The 21,925-nt window shown below is 41.2% G+C and overlaps 1 protein-coding gene across 1 annotated transcript in view; it reads left to right on the top strand.

The window, feature by feature from the left end:
- Positions 1-21,925, top strand: part of dmd (dystrophin) — a 401,891-nt gene that overhangs the window by 360,059 nt on the left and 19,907 nt on the right. Inside the window, exons 72-79 of the mRNA XM_032505885.1 lie at positions 5,126-5,327; positions 5,418-5,503; positions 6,116-6,273; positions 12,609-12,775; positions 14,099-14,210; positions 14,417-14,553; positions 17,189-17,227; positions 21,523-21,588. Coding sequence (XP_032361776.1) covers positions 5,126-5,327; positions 5,418-5,503; positions 6,116-6,273; positions 12,609-12,775; positions 14,099-14,210; positions 14,417-14,553; positions 17,189-17,227; positions 21,523-21,588 — 967 coding nt within the window. The remainder of the gene's footprint in view (positions 1-5,125; positions 5,328-5,417; positions 5,504-6,115; positions 6,274-12,608; positions 12,776-14,098; positions 14,211-14,416; positions 14,554-17,188; positions 17,228-21,522; positions 21,589-21,925) is intronic.

Genomic DNA, 21,925 nt, shown 5'->3' with positions numbered 1-21,925 from the left:
GTCTGGTCTTTTACGCTGTGTTTTTCATGAAAAAACTCCCACAGGATGAGAACTTACTTGGTGGGTGGCGCAGGATGTGCATTACGGCTGGGTTCAGTAATAAACTAGTCAAATGACGGTTTATGAACTATTTATTGAAAACAATGAGTACATACCATTAACATATCATTTAGAAAAAAGTAACTATTTGCATATTTAACAAATTAGTTGTAAAGTGAAGTGTTGACGCTGTCATGCACACGGCACGCAACTTCAAGAGGGGGAAGGGCTGGAGGTCACTGCAAAAAAATACATCGTTGATTGGAAGAAAATAATATAATTCCAATTTTTATTTATCAGGGCGGGTCAGAGTCTACCTGGGCGGGGAGCCCAAGTAGAACCTATGTATAAGAGACACATTAAAACTACGCTGGCCCTGTAGGTCAAAACACAAAAGCATTTAAGAAAACATAACATTTCACACTAGGGCTGAATGATATTGTGTTTTAGCATTGACATTGCAATGTGCCCATGCGCGATAGTCACATTGCAGGACGTTACGATGTTGTTGCTAGTCCATTTTTGCTGCTTGATAGAAAAGTAAACTTTCAGAAGTCAGTGAAGCTACAGTAGTCTGTGTTTTATGTTCGCTGCCAATACAAACTAAATAACCTGATTAATGCAACAAAATCACAAAGTCTCCCGGCCATTTCCCCAGCAGAAAGCAGGAAGCTCCTATCAGCCAGGCTAAAGCTAATATAGTTAGCCTGAAGAAACAAGAAGAAAGCTGCTACCAGCCAGGCCAAAGCTAATATAGTTAGCCTAAAGAAACAAGCAGAAAGCTGCTACCAGCCAGGCTAAAGCTATTATAGTTAGCCTAAAGAAACAAGCAGAAAGCTGCTACGAGCCAGGCTAAAGCTAATATAGTTAGCCTAAAGAAACAAACAGAAAGCTGCTACCAGCCAGGCTAAAGCTAATATAGTTACCCTAAAGAAACCAGCAGAAAGCTGCTACGAGCCAGGCCAAAGCTAATATAGTTAGCCTAAAGAAACAAGCAGAAAGCTGCTACCAGCCAGGCCAAAGCTAATATAGTTAGCTTAAAGAAACAAGCAGAAAGCTGCTACCAGCCAGGCCAAAGCTAATATAGTTAGCTTAAAGAAACAAGCAGAAAGCTGCTACCAGCCAGGCTAAAGCTTATATAGTTAGCCTAAAGAAACAAGGGGTCCGTCTGTTTAAACTAACGTTACTGTTCAGGGCCGCGACACTAGAAACGTAACACTAATCTACTACAGAAGTCTGTGTCTGATCTAACGTCATTTACACTGTTTTAATTGTTCTTGGATACACAGAGTTTGTTTCTAGTGACCGTGACATGCAGGTCTCATCAAGTTATTAAACTTGAACGAGCTGGCCCCGCTAGTCGACCCCAACCTGACATTTAGAGGAAGCAACATGTAGTCACTGTTATTCACGTTAGCCTGGATTGATTATTATATGAATACAATGGTCTCATGCTAGTCAACCAGCGTATTTCTACCTAATTTCCCTCCAGAATCACCTCAGAAGAGTAAGAGTTAGTCACAGCGCTTAGCTTACTTGCTTTGGTGTTTGTAGATGCACTCCCCTACAAAATCACCGCAGTAGTCGAGAATGATTTATTATTTCCAAATAGAGCTATTTATGTCACTACTTTTTCTTTTTTCATATTGCAATATATATTGCAGGGGGGGGGGAATTATTGCAATGTCAGATTTTTCCAATATTGTGCAGGCCTATTTCACACAACACTTCCACATTTCACAAAACAAAACATTTCACAAGACACGTCAACATTTTACAAAACAAAACATTTCATAGAAAATAACATTTTTGTTTTGTGAAATGTGAAATTTATTATTAACGTTCAACAAAGAATGGTTCACGTAAGAAAAATGTCTTTTTTAAATTTTTATTTTCTATGTAGATGTCTCCTTTTCAAAATCACCCCAGTAGTCAAGAATATTTATTATTTCCAAATGGAGCTATTTATGACATCTTGTTAAAATTAGTGTTTTTTCATATAATATCATATATATCGGGGAACAATAATATTGCAATGTCAGTTACACTATTATGCAGCCCTATACTGAAAGGGGGGGTGTTTATTAAAAACAACAGCAAAACCCTAGCCTTGAAATCGAGACGCACGCAGCAGATGTAATTTGCAGCCAGGGTCAGTCTAGCAACTCTCTTGTGAGCTGGAAAAACCAAATTCTGGTCATGCCAATCACATTGTGTATAGAGTCGGTGGGCGGGCTTAACATAATGATGGCAGAGTTGCAACGGTTCCATGTAAATTCCCTGCTACTTGAAAACAAAGAAGATGGCTGCTGCTGCCGGCGAACAGCGGCCTTTCCAATCGGCTTTGGCCGAGACTCTGGATCACTTGGAGTTAAGCTCTGAAGTCACTCTTAAAAAAGGAAGTTGTGTTCAAAGTTTTGCCAACTTTTTACCGCGAAGTTTAATCTATCAACTAGCGTTGCTCTGGTTGGTTGTAGCGCTATTAGTGTGTAGAAGGAATTTGATAGACAACCGTTTATTTCAAGCTACTGAAAAAAAAATATTTTTAGAAAGTTTTTGAGAATCTTTTACTTGGTTTTCACAAACTAGAGATGCCTGTAATTTATTTTCAACAAAGATCAATAAATGCCAAACTTATGTTAAAGATGCTCTCTTTACATTGACTGCAATGCGTAGATGAGGACACACTTCGAACATGCTTTTAAAATCCACTTTTTGAGTCAAAATTCTGAAATTTTGCACACCAAATAGACAGTGATCTTCGGATGTTAGAATTTAATTTGGAAGAAATTGCAGGATTTGTTTATACTACTGTATGTAGTAAAATGTTTTAAAGCTGCTCGGCCCCTAACTAGTAAACATTCAACATTCAGCAACTAAATTAATATGCAAAACACACAACAAATCAGGAAGAAAGGAAGCATAGCAGAAACATTAATATGCATGCAAACACACATGACAAATCAGGAATAGATAAAGCACATTAAACCAAAATAAACTTTTTGGTTTAATGTGCTGGACTGTTCTGCTCTTATATAGCGCTTTTCTAGTCTCAACGACTACTCAAAGCACTTTTACATAGTACAGGAACCATTCACACACATTCAAACACAGTGGCCGAGGCTGCTGTACAAGGTGCCACCTGCTCATCAGATACACACTCACACACAGTTACACTCTGATGGCGCAGCATTGGGGGCAACTCGGGGTTCAGTGTCTTGGCCAAGGACACTTAGACATGGGACTGCAGGGCCAGGGATAATGAAACTAGATCATCTGTCTCCAGAAAATCATATGTTGAGTGTTTGATGGTTATTTATTTGGGCGTTAGAACATAATCAGGAGCCTACTGTACAATGAGAAATTCAAGTTCAGAACCCTAGTTCTGGTGTTTAGCTGGACAACGTAGTAAATTGAATATGAGTGTAAACTGCCCCGCCCATTTCCAGCATGCAAGGTGATTGGTATACATCGCTCCCGGGTTGGGACTCAGGTTGTATTTGAATTGTCATGACCAAGGATCGACCCGTGTTGACTAGCTTGTTTTGAATTGACAAAAGAAGGGTTAAACACAGGTTAGCCATAACAACCGTAAGCTGATTTAGTCAGTGTCATGTTTGCAGCCGGCTGTGGGTAAAAAAATTAGTAAATTGTTCTAAGTAGAACCAGAATTGTGAGGTGCCACGGTGGCTCAGTGGTTAGCACTGCTGCTTTACAGCAAGTAGGCACCGCTGAGTTTGATCCCAGGTCTTGGGTCCGGCCTTTCTGTGTGGAGTTTGCATGTTCTCCCTGTGTTTGTGGGGGTTTCCTCTGGGGGATCTGCTTTCCTCCCATCTAGGGCTGTGATGATAACCGCATCTCCGCACTGCCGGCGGTGACATGACACTGCCACCGGATTTTGTTTTTAAGCTTTTTGATGGCAATAGTTAGAGAAGAACAGATGTGTGATGTGAAATATAACAAAAGCAATAATCATTGTGTAGTCATCCGCATTTACTTTCTTCAATCCTATATTCAAGAGAATATGGGGAAAATAAATTTGCTTGTCACTTCAGCTTTGCACAAGCAGATGGACAGTCCATTTAATATATAGGCTATATGGGGGATTTATTATGAATTACTTCGACAGGTAACATTTAATAGAATACACGGTAGCAAAGGCAAAGGCATTTCTCCGTTTTCGGCTTAAATAGACAAATTAATGTAAGTCTCGCTTTGTCAGACCTTCCTCCTCAGTGCTGTTGAGGAGGGTCTGGCTACTCCACACAGCATTCCGTGTTGGGAGAAAAACGTGTTCCGGATTTTCCGGTGGCAACCCTATCGTTCTTGCTCTAACTTACGCTGCTCTCATAAAGGGGTTGCGGTTAACCGCAATACTGCAATAATATATTGCTTCTTCACCGTGGTAAGAAAAAACTATACCGTCACAGCCCTACTCCCACCATAAAGACATGCATGCTGGGTAACTAGGACTACAGTTGAAAATTTGCTGGCTTGCTGACGTTTGCACATTTACAGAAATGTTGATTAATGTGCACTATCCTAATAAATAAAAAGAATCTTAATTCTTAAATAGTATTCTAGTCATCAGTGTAGCTCTCATGTTTGACATGTTGTTTGAATTTGGAATTAAAATTCAAAGCCTTATTCATAAGCATCTATTCTGTTTGATGCTTTTCTGCATTCCACCTTGTTGTGTATTTGTAAAAGAGGAAAAAAATGTAGGTAAGGAAAACAACAGGTGTGCCAAAAACAAAAGTTTACAGTTTTGTTGGTCAAAAACATTCCCAAGACAGCAATTTTGTCCACTGCACATTTAGCCATTTGTACATTCAGTTGACTTATTGAACTTGCCAGGATATTTGAAGAGTGTTGGCCTTTCTCCTCTCTCTGCCTGTCCTTTAGTGGACTTCATGAATGATAAGGAGGAATGATGCTTTCTCACTACTGTCCTTGGGCAGCAGTGAGCTCAAAGACCTTTTAAACCAAGCAGGTCCAGTGTAAGCATGGTGTAAGCTCGGCAGTAGGACACACTCAGCTGTGTGGTTGTCTGCTGTTTAACAGTCTTCACTGTCTTTGTCTGTAGTGGACCTGCTGAGCATGCCAATGGCTTGTGAGGTGTTCGACCAGCATGGTCTGAAGCAGAACGAGCAGCTGCTGGACATCTCCCAGCTGGTCACCTGTCTGACCAGCCTGTACCAGCAGCTGGAGCAGAGCCACTCTCACCTGGTCAATGTCCCGCTGTGCGTGGACATGTGCCTTAACTGGCTGCTCAACGTCTACGACACGTAAGTGTTGCATGCTGCAAAAACAGAAAAAGTTTCCCCTATATCAGTAAGATTTAACATACTCTGACATGTTGTTTTGTTTGTTGGTAGTGGTCGCACCGGAAAGATCCGGACTCTGTCATTCAAAACTGGAATCATCTCACTCTGCAAGGCTCACCTGGAGGATAAATACAGATGTAAGTATTATATACACACACAGACCAGTGCTTATCTAAAGGATTCAAATCACAGGGTGTAGTGATTAATTAATTCACTCTTAGCCAGTCACATCACTCACATTGCTCTGAAATATTGGGCCAATCACAGTGAAGCATTAAAACAATTAATCTGTTTATTAATCTGCTTTTCCAGAAGATCATTTTGTAGTAGTAATATTTCAGAGCGGCAGGACGTGAGCACACAGCACCACAGATCTGCAGCCAGATGGTGTGGGTTAAAAAAAATCAATTTGTACATAATCAATAATAAAAAAACATTCTAGTTTGTTAAAGCTGTTTGTATAACTGCATTAATCCCATTAGTATTTCTGCTGGACTTCACGTAATTAATGTTAACACCACATTGTGATTGATGACATATAGCAACACAATGTATTTAAAGAATAAAGCGTACGTACTTAAATGCACTTGAGTTAAAAAGTTGAAAAATGGAGGAAGAAGCACAGGATTTGTGTCTCCAGCATAAACGGGTGGAGTACCGAGTTATAACCGACCGGTCTAATGTGTGTAGAGGTCATATTTCCCTTTGTAAACCTGTCATCGTTCTCCTCCTCCCTCTCCGTCCTCCAGACTTGTTCAGACAGGTTGCCAGCGCAACAGGTTTCTGTGACCAGCGTCGCCTGGGCCTACTCCTCCACGACTCCATCCAGATCCCCCGGCAGCTGGGCGAGGTTGCCTCTTTCGGGGGCTCTAACATCGAGCCTTCCGTCCGCAGCTGCTTCCAGTTTGTACGTGACACACTCCTACACACACACACACACACGCTTCTTTCTAAGTGTGTTGTAGATCACTAGTACTGTCAAATGCTGCAGTAGTCCACAGGTCTATTTGCTCTGATGCCTTAAACGTGCAGTATATTAGTCACACCCGAGGTGGCGCCATATAACACTGCCTGAACAAGCTCGAGGGTAAATGTAAATGTGCTGTATTTATATAGCGCTTTTCCAGTCTTAACAACTGCTCAAAGCGCTTTTACATCTACAGGATACATTCACCATTCACACACATTCATACACTGTGGCCGGGGCTGCCATACAAGGTGCCACCTGCTCATCAGATAAACACTCACACACATTCACACTCCGATGCGCAGCAGCGGGGGCAACTCGGGGTTCAGTGTCTTGCCCAAGGACACTTTGACAATGACTGCAGGGGCGGGGATCGAACCACCAACCTTCCGATTGGCAGGCAACCGCTCTACCACTGAGCCACAGCCGCCCATAACCGGGGTAACCGGAGGCCAGGACTCTCAGAGTGACTGCAGTTCTCTGGTGTATACTAACTGGGTTAAGATGAGTTCTTTTATGGCAAATGAAAGGTTTGATCCGACGTGGAAGGTCATTGAATCAAATCCAAGACGGCAATGTTGCTGCCAATTCTGAAGTTATTTACCTTTTTCTTCTTCTTCTAATTCGTTGAAATAGCAAAGTCGGTAGTCTTTCGTCATTAGCACCACCTCTGTTCACGACGTCACATATTCGCACGGGCTAACTTGGCTACTAAAGAAAGCCTTCAGGCCCTCCGGATGAAGGTATAATCACCTCCCCACTGAGAACCCAAGTGTTTAACATAAGACTACATCAGGATTGTTGCTTAGAGACTTACAGAAAATAAAGGGCAAAACATTGATTAAACCAAGAATAATAAAAGACTCCAGTAAACAGGACCAGATAATGAGAGTGTGTGAATGAAAGCCTGTACGGGATCAAATGATCTCTGACAGCTGCAGAGAAGGAAACATGGACAAATCCCACAAACAAATAGGACAGAATGAACACTATATATATATGTAGCTCTTTTTGTCAAATGTATTCTGAAAGTAAACCCAGTCGAAGGGAAAATTGTGAGAACTGTCTGTTTGCTTAAACCCTGAACCCAGAAATTGATGAAACTATGCTGTACCTAGCAACCGTAAACTAGGTAAGGCAGGTCTGTTAAGATTTGGATTCAACTGCAACATGACAACCCATTAGCGCTTCAACACATATATAGCCAGACGGACATTACCATATACACTCACCGGCCACTTTATTAGGTACACCTGTCCAACTGCTCGTTAACACTTAATTTCTAAGCAGCCAATCACATGGCGGCAACTCAGTGCATTTAGGCATGTAGACATGGTCAAGAGAATCTCCTGCAGTTCAAACCGAGCATCAGTATGGGGAAGAAAGGGGATTTGAGTGACTTTGAACGTGGCATGATTGTTGGTGCCAGAAGGGCTGGTCTGAGTATTTCAGAAACTGCTAATCTACTGGGATTTTCACGCACAACCATCTCTAGGGTTTACAGAGAATGGTCCGAAAAAGAAAAAACATCCAGTGAGCGGCAGTTCTGTGGGCGGAAATGCCTTGTTGATGCCAGAGGTCAGAGGAGAATGGCCAGACTGGTTCGAGCTGATAGAAGGGCAACAGTGACTCAAATAACCACCCGTTACAACCAAGGTGGGCAGAAGAGCATCTCTGAACGCACAGTACGTCGAACTTTGAGGCAGATGGGCTACAGCAGCAGAAGACCACATCGGGTGCCACTCCTTTCAGCTAAGAACAGGAAACTGAGACTACAATTTGCACAAGCTCATCGAAATTGGACAATAGAAGATTGGAAAAAACGTTGCCAGGTCTGATGAGTCTCGATTTCTGCTGCGACAGTCGGATGGTAGGGTCAGAATTTGGCGTCTACAACATGAAAGCATGGATCCATCCTGCCTTGTATCAACGGTTCAGGCTGGTGGTGGTGGTGTCATGGTGTGGGAATATTTTCTTGGCACTCTTTGGGCCCCTTGGTACCAATTGAGCATCGTTGCAACGCCACAGCCTACCTGAGTATTGTTGCTGACCATGTCCATCCCTTTATGACCATAATGTACCCAACTTCTGATGGCTACTTTCAGCAGGATAATGCGCCATGTCATAAAGCTGGAATCATCACAGACTGGTTTCTTGAACATGACAATGAGTTCGCTGTACTCAAATGGCCTCCACAGTCACCAGATCTCAATCCAATAGAGCATCTTTGGGATGTGGTGGAACGGGAGATTCGCATCATGGATGTGCAGCCGACAAATCTGCGGCAACTGTGTGATGCCATCATGTCAATATGGACCAAACTCCCTGAGGAATGCTTCCAGCACCTTGTTGAATCTATGCCACCAAGAATTGAGGCAGTTCTGAAGGCAAAAGGGGGTCCAACCCGTTACTAGCATGGGGTACCTAATAAAGTGGCTGGTGAGTGTAGTTTGGGAGCATGGTGTAAAGAAGGGGGGTCAAGAAGACATAATTGTAGTATTTTCCGTTGTAATGAACACGTTAGACTGAAACCAGGATCTTTTGATAGTATAGTGAAGTGAAAATTAGTGATGTTAATTTTTAATAGCGCTGGGCATCGTTCAAAATCTTTAGATCCGGTGCCAGTTTCGATACCTCAGTTTTGATGCGAGTTCCTTAACGATACCATATGTTTTAACAAAAATACATTACACAAAACTGTTATTTTCCACCATAATTGTGAATCAAAAATTAAAAAAAAAAAAAAAATCCAGTAACACTGCTCACTCAAAGTATCATTAATAAGTTGTGCTTTTGGTGTGCCAGTCAGATACTCAGGATAGGTATCAATCATAACTTGGCGAAAATTACTAAAAAAAAAAGAGAAATCTTTTGGCCACAAAATGAACATATTATGAATATTAAATAAATAAATAAATTACATTGTGTACAGGCTAATATTAAACGCAATGGAATCTAAACAACAAAGGGCCATATCTTGCCCAGCAAAAACCTGGTCTTACGGCGCAGCATCTCATTGTTATTTTGCATTAGTAAAATGTGCCTAGGCTCATGTTCAGCTCGCACACTATGTTTGTTACAAACACAGGGAAGCGAGTCAGCACACACAGATGCAAAAGATTAAAAATAAATAATTGTAATTGTGTAATGTAATTGAATTGCCTTGTACTTTAGATATAAAGTTGCCTTGCCTTACACCCTCAGCCTGTCAGTCAGTCCCCAGGGCATAGCAACCACTGTTGTGCCTACTTGTCTCAGAGGAAGTGTAACGTCAACAGCACCGCGGCTGATTTAATTAATATCATATCACAGCAAACGCTTTCTGCGAGAAGTTTTGAAAAACTGTGACCACATTTGTAAGCCACTAATGGCATTGTGACTGCAGAACAGAGCTGACGTGATTTGCTCGAGTTCACTCCGTCCGTGTGTGTGTGTGTGTGTGTGTGTGTTGTGTGTGTGTGTGTGTGTGTGTGTGTGTGTGTGTGTGTGTGTGTGTGTGTGTGTGTGTGTGTGGTGTGTGTGTGTGTGTGTGTGTGTGTGTGTGTGTGTGTGTGTGTGTGGGACCTCCGCTCTCTGAAAGGACAGATGTGCGACTGCAAGTATCTTCAGTGGTGTCTCTTTCACATGCGTGTTTTAAGTTGCGTTGCACAGCCAATCACCGGTGACTTTAGGTCCTTACATGCAAGTATGCTACATGATTATTGGCTCACAGACACTTTTAGAACCTAAATTTAGCACCAAAAGATCCAGTTATTTTTCAATACTCATAGGATTAGAATATTTTGGTCGGTGCCATAAAAGTATCGACGCTTGGTGCCCAGCCCTACTCATTAACAGATCATTAACCATTAAGAGACAAGCAGGCAACTGAGTCCCAGTTCCTGCCGCAGTAGTGCTGCTGGCTGTAGACATCATATGCGTACGAGCTGCAGTAGTTCAGAAAGGTAGCAGACACACACAGGCAGAGGTAGGCGTTTTTCTTTTTTTTTTAGTCAGTTGATGCTATAAAAATGGGCTAACATGTCATGAATGTCGGGTGGGTTTGTAGGTGTGTGGGTGTGTGGATGAACATAGATGCTGCAGCTCCACTGCCCCATCACGAAAGGGCAAATTCTGGCTCGTGAGAAGGTGGAGACGTGTTGTCCACCTTTATGTACAGTCTATGGTTGCAACCATCAGTTGTATGTGAGAATTGGACTGAATAGCCTATTTGGTAACAAAACCTTTTCTTACTATCTTCATCTACTTCTAACTGCGACAAGATGGCGGATTGTAACTCTTCTTCTCTTTAGTGTTCCTTTAGGCAAAGTATGGTGCAGCTCCGTGCTGCCTTCATGGGAATGGGACGTCAGAGTGTAATCTTATATAAACTCCGTACTGCAGCGCTATGAATCGGTCTTGTCGTGAACTTTATAGTCTATATTAGACGTTAACATAATTTATCCTTAATAAGTTTATGAACATAGCTGTTTTCATTCATTTTTCATTCAATGATATGATTTTTTTGGATGATTTTTGATAACAATAGTAGGACAAATTAAAACAATAATCATTATCATAACAATGATAGCACCTAATCATTAATATTCAGGGCAATTAGCCTAAATCTTATTTGATGGGTAAGGGACCTGGATAATGGATAGGAGGGTGGTGGTCCCAAAAAGGTTGAGAACCACTGGTTTAGGGTATGGCTCCAAGAGGCTTTTTTGTAGGTCTGGACATGATGCATATGCCTACCACATTGTATACATATAGTTAAAATGCACTGCAGGAGCTACTTCTTTGAAATTCTGTAGGGGGCGCCCTTTAAACCAATTTACCAGAACACCTTTAGATGTCTTTGGGCCTTGTCTGTCATCCTGCATGAAAAATATGCCACCACAGCCGAGACTCACAGAATTCAAATGAAATCATCAAAGTCGTATACTTTACTCCACATTTAACGTAGATCCAATCAACCTGCTAGGAGGACAACATCAAAGTATAACGACTGTTACTTCCTGTTGCCACTAGGGGGTCCCTTGATTTTATCTTAATATTGACTTGTAGATATCTTCAGGCAAGGGTTCTTGTGAAGCATGATAGGTTTGGGGCAGATTGGACAATGTAATTCAATCAAATTATTTTATGTATTTATCTCCACACACTTTACAGATAGAGTAGGTCTAAACCACACTCTATAATTTACAAGGACGCAACGATTCTAGTAAGCATTTAGTGTGATAGTGGCGAGGAAAAACTCCCTTTTAGGAAGAAACCTCAGACAGACCCAGGCTCTTGGTAGGCGGTGTCTGACAGGGCCGGTTGGGGGTGTAATAAATAGTGGCAATAACAGTCACAGTAAAAGATAATGTACAGGCTAGATACAAGGGGGTAAGCCAGCCTCCACAAAGCATACCTCCTATAGAGACATTTGTTGCTAACAAGCCATCAAATAACTTTACATCTGAAGTGTTTAAAGACTCTATTTGTCCAGTGTTTATTTCTAAAGGAACACGACAATGTATAAAAGGCTCCATTAACTTGTCTCTCACGTTATGGCTCCGTAGCAGACGTCTTTGTAAAAATAGGTTTAGTATACGATTGTGTCATAACCAAGCAATTTGCTGTCGCCTAGTCCACAAATTACCCCACAATACAGGAGACGCTCGCAGGCAGTTTCGACTTAATTAGCTGTTTTAGTTTAATTACTAATGTTAACTAGCATGTTAGTTAGCAATAATTAGCCTGTGTATATCTCAGTTTCTGCTGATTGGGAATTATTGAGATTTCTCTTGGTACAGCTAGCTACCAGAAGACTTTCAGACAGGTTGCTCACATCACATCTGCATCGTCAAGCTCAGTTGAAGGCTGTGCAGTAACACTGAGCCATCACCAGAAAAGTGCTTCTGATAGACTTCACTGCTCTCCGTTGCAAGTCTACAACGTGGCTTTGTCAATTTCTTTACCTGTCTATAGCTAGATACTAACCACTTCCTGTTTGGTGAGGGAACCACACCTTACCACGCCTACACTATGATAAAAAGTAAAAGCTTTGCAATTTAGCTTTGTGAAGGTCTTAAGATTCTAATGACAAATTTTGACAATAATCACGTGAAATCTTTAGAAGAAGTTTGTTAAAGTACAACGCCTGCCACATGAAATATTTACTTGAGTCTTTTTTTTTAATTATTATTATTCTCACTAAAACACAAAAATAGTCAGTCATGTCAAAAACTGTTATTGTTTTGCGTCATTTGCAAACCATGCTTACCGTAACTTCATCTTCTTCCCAGGCCAACAACAAACCTGAACTGGAAGCCGCCATGTTCCTGGACTGGATGCGTCTGGAGCCTCAATCCATGGTGTGGTTACCCGTCCTGCACAGGGTGGCCGCCGCCGAGACTGCCAAGCACCAGGCCAAGTGTAACATCTGCAAGGAGTGTCCTATCATAGGATTCAGGTATATAGAGCCACATAGTTGCAGTACAACAACTTTTCATTTTACAGTATAAATGTGCCTTAATGAATGCACTGGTAGGCATCATGTCTATTGTAGACATCAACACTACATGTAATCCACATTTCGATCAGCACATCTGAATGTCCAATCAAAAGAAGAACACAGAATTGAAGCCATTTTGGTGTAAAGCATAATATTCGTCACTTCAGAGAGGGTTAATAAAACACAAAATATGAGCAGCCCATTGGCTATATATGCTCTTTAGTTATCTTTGCATCTCATCATAGTCTGTTCTTCCAATAACTCTTGTTGGGTGAATACATTGCTTTCTAACATAGTTATACATACAGAACACAGAAGAACTTTTCATTTTGCAATAAGAGTGAGCATTCTTGGCACTGTAGTGTTCTTTATTCAAACGGTAGGAGAAGACACATTTTTACACACATTTTCATGTGTTGCACACACAGCAACAAATTAAAAGGAGAGATGGCTCACAAGCTTTTCTCTTTATCACAAAACACAGTAAGATGTTTTATAATCAGCTATTTAAAACAAGAAGCTTCAGCATCTGTTCAAAGAAGCTGTATTGATAATCGCCAAATTGATGTTACCAGGGATATTTTTCTAAGTACATGAAGCACTCTTACGAACAAAATTCATCCTTAAGTAGCACGTGTGGGAGATTCATGAGAATTTGGTATGTTCACCAGTTTTCTCCTTTTTTGAGTCGTCTCTTATCTACAAACAAAATGACATTTATCTGTCACCAGAGTTGAGATCCAGCTATGAAAAAGCTTGTGAACGTATTTGTATCCTAACCTAGCCGCAGGGCAGTAAAACAGCCCACTTATACTGTTCATATGAATAATTGATGATTATATTGACAGAACTGCAGTCATATTTGTAACCTCAGCCCTTAAAATACTGGAGAAATCCAGGAGGCTTTTTTGTCCAACTGAGAGGTTGGGACCCGTAAAGGGAGGAGTGTCTGGCTTATTGTTTGTGTGCCCCTTCCTGACAGGACCACTGATAAATTTTAATGAAGAGTCCCAGTCCCAGGGTCAGTGAATAAATTTCTCATTTAGGTACTGGGCTGAAAGAATGTTAACTACTCCTATCCTGGAGAAAACATAGCTGTAAATGTCCCTTTTTTATTGATTCTCTCCCTTTTTTTCTTTTTCTATTCTTGCGTCTCCACCAGCTGCATTGTTTTGCTCACTTTCCTCTGCTGTTTTTTCACTCCCACGTCTCTTCTCCTCCTTTTGTGTTCTTTCTTTGCTTTCTTGACCTCTCTCTTTTGTTCTCTCTTTCTCTCCCCAGATATCGGAGTCTGAAACATTTCAACTATGACATTTGCCAAAGCTGCTTCTTCTCCGGTCGCGTTGCCAAGGGACATAAGATGCAGTACCCCATGGTCGAGTACTGCACTCCGGTATGAATATATTTATATTCCTGCTAGGGCTGTACCAAATTGTTTGACGCTTCCACAGTTCATTCATAACGTTGACATTTAAATTCTAAATCAGTTATTTTTTGGGACGTCTATTCATCTACTTTGAACCTGGTATTTTTACTGCAGATAAAGTGTGTGGGGGTTGTTTTTGTGAACAAAGCCACCTTTGTGCCCTCTCTTTCCAGACTACATCAGGGGAAGATGTCAGGGACTTTGCCAAGGTACTGAAGAACAAGTTCAGGACTAAGCGGTACTTTGCCAAACATCCACGCATGGGCTACCTGCCTGTCCAAACCATCCTGGAGGGAGACAACCTGGAAACGTGAGTCACACACACACACACACACACACACACACACACACACACACACACACACACACACACACACACACAAACTACAGTATCTTAAACAATCCATCAGTCTTGCAGCCACCTACATCGCTGCTTCAACCGTCTGTGAGACATGCATCACGGGGCAAACAGGAAGAGACACTAGCTTCTATTACAAACTAAGAGTCATCTTTATTAAACACTCGCAGGTCTCTGAATGCACACAGACATTTTATTTCAACCCATACATACACAAACACCTGTGCATGTACACATGCATGCAAAGAGGTTTGATAACAGATTTAGCTGTGATAGTGTTTGTTCAGTAGTGTGTTTAAAGAAAAAGATTGTTTCCAGCTCCTCATATGTTTTTACTACCTACACAGCGCACATTTAGTTTGTTTATCCAAATCAAGTTTGATGCTTCCTATTGTTGAGGGATGTCAGAAAAACAGAGGTGACTGTTGAAGAGTTGAGAATCTCACAATATTTTAAATATCAGTGACTAAGAAATGTACTGAGCGAGGCATGTTATAGTTAAAAAATAACCTTGTCAGTGTTCATCAGACATGTATTTCCCAAAATGTCAAACTATTCCTTTAAAATGTAAGCCAGCCAGCCAATCATTGTGGGATATTGCCATTGTATGTGACAGCAGTGATGATTGGGGTGACTAGGGCATTGGTCGGACACAAACAACTTTTGCTAGTACCTTTCAAACCTAGCTAGATGACATCAACAACGGTATCTTCAGATAATGCACAAAGCATCAGAGAAAATGGCACATCATGGTTGATGACTGAGGAATGCTGATGCTACCTGTAACTGTGCTGTATTTATATAGCGCTTTTCTAGTCTTAACGACTACTCAAAGCGCTTTTACATCATACAGGAGACATTCACCATTCACACACATTCATACACTGTGGCCGAGGCTGCCGTACAAGGTGCCACCTGCTCATCAGATAAACACTCACACACATTCACACTCCGATGCACAGCACCGGGGGCAACTCAGGGTTCAGTGTCTTGCCCAAGGACACTTCGACATAGGAGGGCAAGGGATCGAACCACCAACCTTCCGATTAGCAAGCAACCGCTCTATCACTGAGCCACAGCTGCCCCAACCAGTGCTAAAGGATGCAACTGCTACCTGTAAACTGATCCTGAATGCTACTGTTGAATTTGGGACTACTGTAAGCACACTTTCAAAGCATTTAGAGATCAATTTTAGAAAATCATTAAATTGATGCTACTGTGAACGATGACCATCTTCAGGGGATGCTGATGACATATCTTTGAAAACAGCAGAGAAGTTTAAATTTCTTAATTGGAGCCATAATGTTGCAGTCAAGCAGGCTATAAGGTTGGTAAATCAATGAAAATCAAATGCTTCTGTTTTTTTTGTTTTAATTTGTGACAGAAGTCTTCCCCCTGTGGAACCTTCTTAAAATAAGTTTCTGGCTGTGTCAGTGCTCTCTGGTGGACAAACTATGGCACAATGTTTCTAAATTACCCTTTAACACAGGTTAAATACAGATGATTATGGAAATCTAGACCGTTATTACTGTTATTGGCTATAGATACACAGTCAATAATAATGTATGGTAGGTATTGGCTCAAAGAAGAATGCTGGGGCTGTACATGATACATGTTTCAGTGTGTTGGACGTACTTCACTCTCTTTAAACAAAATACGCTCACTTGTAAGTGCATGCCCTCAGCATGGTGGAGGAATCTAGGGGTGCGGAGGGTGTTGCAGCACCCCCTTAGCAAAAGGTAGACAAACTACAACCATAGTTAAAGAGTACATACATTTATTTTAATGAATTGATTATTGATATTAACCCTACTCCCTTTCATTACAATGACATTTTGATTTTAAAATGTGGTTGGTAAGAGATAAACACATAATTTAATCAGAATGAATCTGCTAATTCTGCCAAAGGTGAGGCAGTGAATGAGTGAAGGTAGTTGTTGAAACTTTCCCGCCGGGTCAACAGTACAGAAGTTAGCTTGCCTATAACATGGCACAGAAGCGCATTTTGGATTTCTTCACAAATCAATCACAGGCTAAAAAGCCTAATAGACCTGAGTCAGAAAACCAAGCAACTGTAACTGAAAGAGGTAGCAGCAGCACCTCTACACCTGTCACTCCCAAACTGCTAGCAACAGACGAAGAGGCAGCTAACTTTTGATATAATTTGATGTGTTTCATACCCTTGTATTTTGTGACCTATTCTGTATCATTGTCATAGCTTTGGGCCTATTTCCTGCGTTATCCGTGCCTGTCTTGGATTTTGAATTTCAGTCTTTTTTTTGTTTTTCCGCTTGTGGAGTGTTGTGATGGATGCAGTGTGGTGTGTGGTGGTTGACTTTGGATGAAAATGTACTCTCAAAAGTTTATTAGCACACCCAACTCATTGGCACAAGGTTTGTGTTTTTACTATATCTGAAATGGAGTGCGTGCGTGCATACAACTCTGCTGTCTCGTTTCTGTCAATCTGGTCTCACACTCCTCCCTGTCCACCTCCCTGCTGCCCTCCATACTACAGCTCCCATCATCCATTGCTGTGCGTTGTCCTCCTCCTTCCTGTGTCATCATCTCATGTTTTTTTGTCTTTCAGTCCTGTCACTCTGATCAACTTCTGGCCCGTAGACCATGCGTGAGTACCTGGCAACACACACACACACACACACACACACACACACACACACACACACACACACACACACACACACACACACACACACACACAGTGTAGTGCCATTTTGTTTGTAGCTGTGGTTGGTGTACATTTCCCAGGATGAGTTACTCCTCTAATTCTGACTTTTAAACGAGAACTCTCCAGGCCAGGAACAATTTAAAATTATGACTTGATTATTAACGATATTTGAATAGTTTTTGACCAAATGAAATCTCACCTGTCTTGTACAAGCTTAAAAAGGCAGCAGTGCTCAGACTGAACAGTTGCTGATGGTATGCAACTAACACTTTAGTGCCATAAATCAATTCAGAGTAGTATGTCACTATTGGATATTAGTGTGCCATTCTTTAATACCATGTCACTCATGTTTTACTATCACATACAGTATGACTTTTCACCTTCATTTACTGATTCTTATTGAAATATACTGCTGTAGTGTATCACTACTGTTCCATTGATATACCTACTCTTAGTTTCAGCAAGACAATTTAACATAATGACCATTAGCAATTATAATTAAATAGCATTTTTTAGCATTATGGACCAAATTTTTGTCCAGGATTATGGTTGATATGATCATTGTATACATCAGTGCAAGGGTTTCTTTCACATCACTTGATTCAAACATTGCTTTAGAAGTACTTAAATAATGTTTTAGATGTTTTTTTGTAGATGCACCAGCCAGTAGTTTCCATCATGAATTGGAACCACTGTCGTGGAAGTTTCTTGTACAGCGAGAGAGGCATTTGTTGGAAGTGAGACTTTGTTGAAACAAAATAAAGACAGGCTGCAAACTGAATCAAGGTTTAGTCTTTGGTGAAGGTTGAATTGTTTTCTGCAGAGAACAATCAAATGACAAGAACAGTCTTCACAATGTACACAGCAGCTACAGAGTGACAAACGTCTTGCCCCCTTACAACTACAGTTTCCTGCCTTATAACCTGTTCCCCCAAAGAAAAACATACCATGTTTGGAAAATTGTCTAATCTTAGTATAACAATAAATCTTCCCAGGCAGACAAGTTGGAGCTGTTTTGTCTTTCTGAATCTGACCTTTGTGTGTCAACTTTCTTTACCGGTCATTCTATCTTAGCTGGAAAAAGAACATCTTGTAAGTTTCTCTAGATAGGTCTATGACCCTGACATGGGACCTGGGACCTGGGACCTGGTAGCATAAACATTTCTCCTGAGACAACTGTTTTGTTGCATTTGTCCTTAAGGGAAAAATGCAAAGACAAACAGTCGTCTTCTCCTTCAGGGAGGACACACAAAGTGAGATTCAAAAGCCATACACCCTGCAAAGCATTGTGAATAATTAAATAAATAATCAACACATGCATATTACAGGACATATGAAATCATGCTTAAAGGTAATTTTCCCATTACACCACACATGCAACGGCATTGCTTACTGTGGTTTGAGAAAGTTGCAAGGCGACGTCGTCTCGCACCGTCTCCGTTGCAGCTCAGTCACGTAAGAGCGTCAGTAAAACTGTATTTCACACTATGATGGTTAAACTTCACTTACAGTGGTCAGTCATACCACTACTGTATATTCAACATCACTGACAGTTCATTGCTCAACAGAAAATGTATTTCAATATATAAAATATTATGTTTTTTTGTTCATAACTCAAGGTATGGGCTGGGTCCGGATTGACTTGCCGTACGTTCTCTCCTTCTCTTTCTCTGTGCTACGAAAACGTTATATTTGATCTTGCCGATCTTTTCCATACATCTTTCCGTACATCATCTAACCCTAACCCTTAACCCATTACTAAACTCGGGTCTGTTTTATCACAATTGGAATCACAATCACAATTGGTAGCTAGAGATGATCATTCACGCTATGTATATTATCCTGGCTAGACTTCAGCAATTCCCTTTACCTACCTCAGCAAGTCATTTCTGGACCGTCAATTGGTCCAGAACGCTGCTTCAAGACTGTTTCACCAGGTCTAGCAGGGCGACTCACATTAACTCAATTCAGTTACATTTTATTTACAGTATCAGCTCATAACAAGCGTTATCTCAAGGTCTAGACCACACAATCTGTAAACTGTTCCAGTAATTCCCCCAAGAGCAAGCATTTAGTGTGACAGTGGCAAGGAAAAACGTCCTATTAGGGAGAAACATTGGGGGGTGAGGAAAACTTCCTTTTAGGGAGAAACCTCTGACAGACCCAGGCTCTTGGTAGGCGGTGTCTGACAATGCCAGTTGGGGGTGTGATGAACAGTGGCAATAACAGTCACAGTAAAGATAATGGAACTATGACTAGAAATAGTAGTTGTAGTAGTTCATGGTGTTGCTGGGCACTGCAGGGCATCACAAGGTGGAGCAAGTCGTAGCAGGGTGTAACAGGGCATAGCAGGGCACGGAGCAGGACCACAGCGACAGCTGCAACCATGATTTAGGTGCCACCCTAATCCAAGGAAAGCTGCTGGCGACAGAAAACATAAGGGCTCCGGGGAATAAGCTCCCCAGAGCTAGGTTAGTAACCAGCATTTCTGGGACACAAGGAAGTCCCTCGGCAGTCTAAAACTAACAGCATAATTAGAGCTGGCGCAAGGCAGACCTGAGCCAGTTCTATAAGGGTTGTAGATGAGTCTGACAACTATGAAGAGAAGCAGAGAAGAGAAGGGTGCTGTGTCTGCAACTATACACCCTCCCCTGCCGATTTAGGCGAACACAAAAACTCCTCACTTTCTAACTATAAGCTTTATCAAAGAGGAGAGTTTTAAGTTTCCTCTTACATGTGATGACGGTGTCTGCCCCCCGAACCCAGACTGGGAGCTGGTTCCACAGGAGAGGAGCCAGATAGGGGAAGGCTCTGGCTCCCGTTCTACTTTTAGAGACTCTAGGAACCACAAGTTACTCTGCATTCTGCCAAAGTGTTGCATTACACCCATCTTATCCTCTTTACAGTGGCTCCTCATCAAGTTCAGGATTCATTTTATTGTTCTTCCGACATTTAGAGCCTTGCATGGTCAGGCACCTGTCTACATCTCTGAACTGCTCTGTCCCTATATTACCAGTAGGTCACTTAGGTCTTTGGACTAGGGTTTACTGGTTGTCCCTCGCATTCAACTAAAAACAAAAGGTCTATGTTCCTTTGAAGCAATGGCTCCAAAACTGTGGAATCCCCTTCGTAGTCGTACTGTGGTCTCTGATGCTTTAAAAAATAAAAAGCAGCTGTAGATTCATCTATTTAAATTGGCCTTTCTCATGTTTGTTATTTTGTGAGTTTTGTTTTACAATTTTTAAACAGTTTTTTTGGTCTTATTTTTATTTTTGAACAATTTTACTTGTGTAAAGCACTTTGACTTTAAATAAAGTCATATTATAATTGTTATATTTTGTGAGTAAACAGGCATTGCACTAGTACACTATAATCTGTAGAGGTGGTTTAGAAACAAGGCGGCACAGGGTTACGTCACTCTTTAAGAGACTTTTTTAGAGCGGCGGGACAATATTATGACAGATTATTTCCCTTCATAGTCACCCTTGTAAATATTGGACAATTCTTTTTAAGAGCCCCATATTTCCCAAACATTCTGGCACTAAAATGCCATTTTTCAGACAAAAGTAAGTACATAATACATTTTTGTTGAGACCTGTTTCTGTCTCAGCAATGAAAACTTAATCAAAACTTCAACGCTCTGTTATACAGAAATAACAAACTGTAGAATACTGAGATAGATCAATCAGAATCAAGTATTCATATATACTAAGCCATGTAATAAATGATGAACAACACTTTGGCTAATCCTCAGCGGCCTATTTTAAAGCATAATTTCATGTTTTAGGATCATCTGAACATATTTTTCCTTTCTTCATTTACCTTTACTTTGTGGTGGAAACTCTTTTTTGCACTTAACACTCAAAACTTCCAAACATGAAGGTTTCCTTGTGAGGTAAGTTTTCAGGATCTTAAAGAGTCAAACCCTAATTTCTCAAGGACTAAAACACTGCAAGAAAAGTTTTTAGAATCCTTAGAGACTCCTGGTTAATGATGTCAAAATACTGATCTTTCCCTAGGCAGACGACGTATTTGAAGTAAATGTAAATGTATTCCTAGCCGAGAGTGCCGGGAACAAGCAGGGAGCTTATTTACAGAGCGTTTTTTCACTGCTACACATTTGTGCATCAAACTGTAACTCCCTTATAGCTCTCCTGTGGATTCATGTGGCTTTTGCATGCGTGGGTTTGGATTAATGAGTCCCTCCTGGTTGTCTGTTTCTCTTTCTGTCGCAGGCCTGGATCGTCCCCTCAGCTCTCACATGACGACACACACACTCGGATCGAGCACTACGCCAACCGGTAACACACTATCTGCATTTAGCAGCAGCTCCTTGCAGCGTAGACTCACAGCGTTGTGAACAGCAAGTGATGAAGTAACCTTCATCGTGCTACACTTTTGCATTCCCTGCTGCTGTTCTCTGCCTTACGAGCATTACAGATAATGGCTCCTACAGAGAGCTTTTCCAGAAACATTTTGAATAATGTGATTTTCAATAGTGTATTTTAGGAAAAACCTAAAAAAAAAAAAAATCACAGCACACTTCCTGCATTGGGATGTCTTCAGGCATCCGTTGACTCACAGGGGATCGGTTGCCTGAATTCCTTGCTGACGCAGTTCTGGGGAACTTGCGGTCAA

This window comes from Etheostoma spectabile, chromosome 24, assembly GCF_008692095.1.
Source record: "Etheostoma spectabile isolate EspeVRDwgs_2016 chromosome 24, UIUC_Espe_1.0, whole genome shotgun sequence".
Taxonomy (NCBI): domain Eukaryota; kingdom Metazoa; phylum Chordata; class Actinopteri; order Perciformes; family Percidae; genus Etheostoma; species Etheostoma spectabile.
The sequence above is the reverse complement of the archived record's forward strand: the minus strand, read 5'-3'. Positions and strand labels throughout refer to the sequence as shown.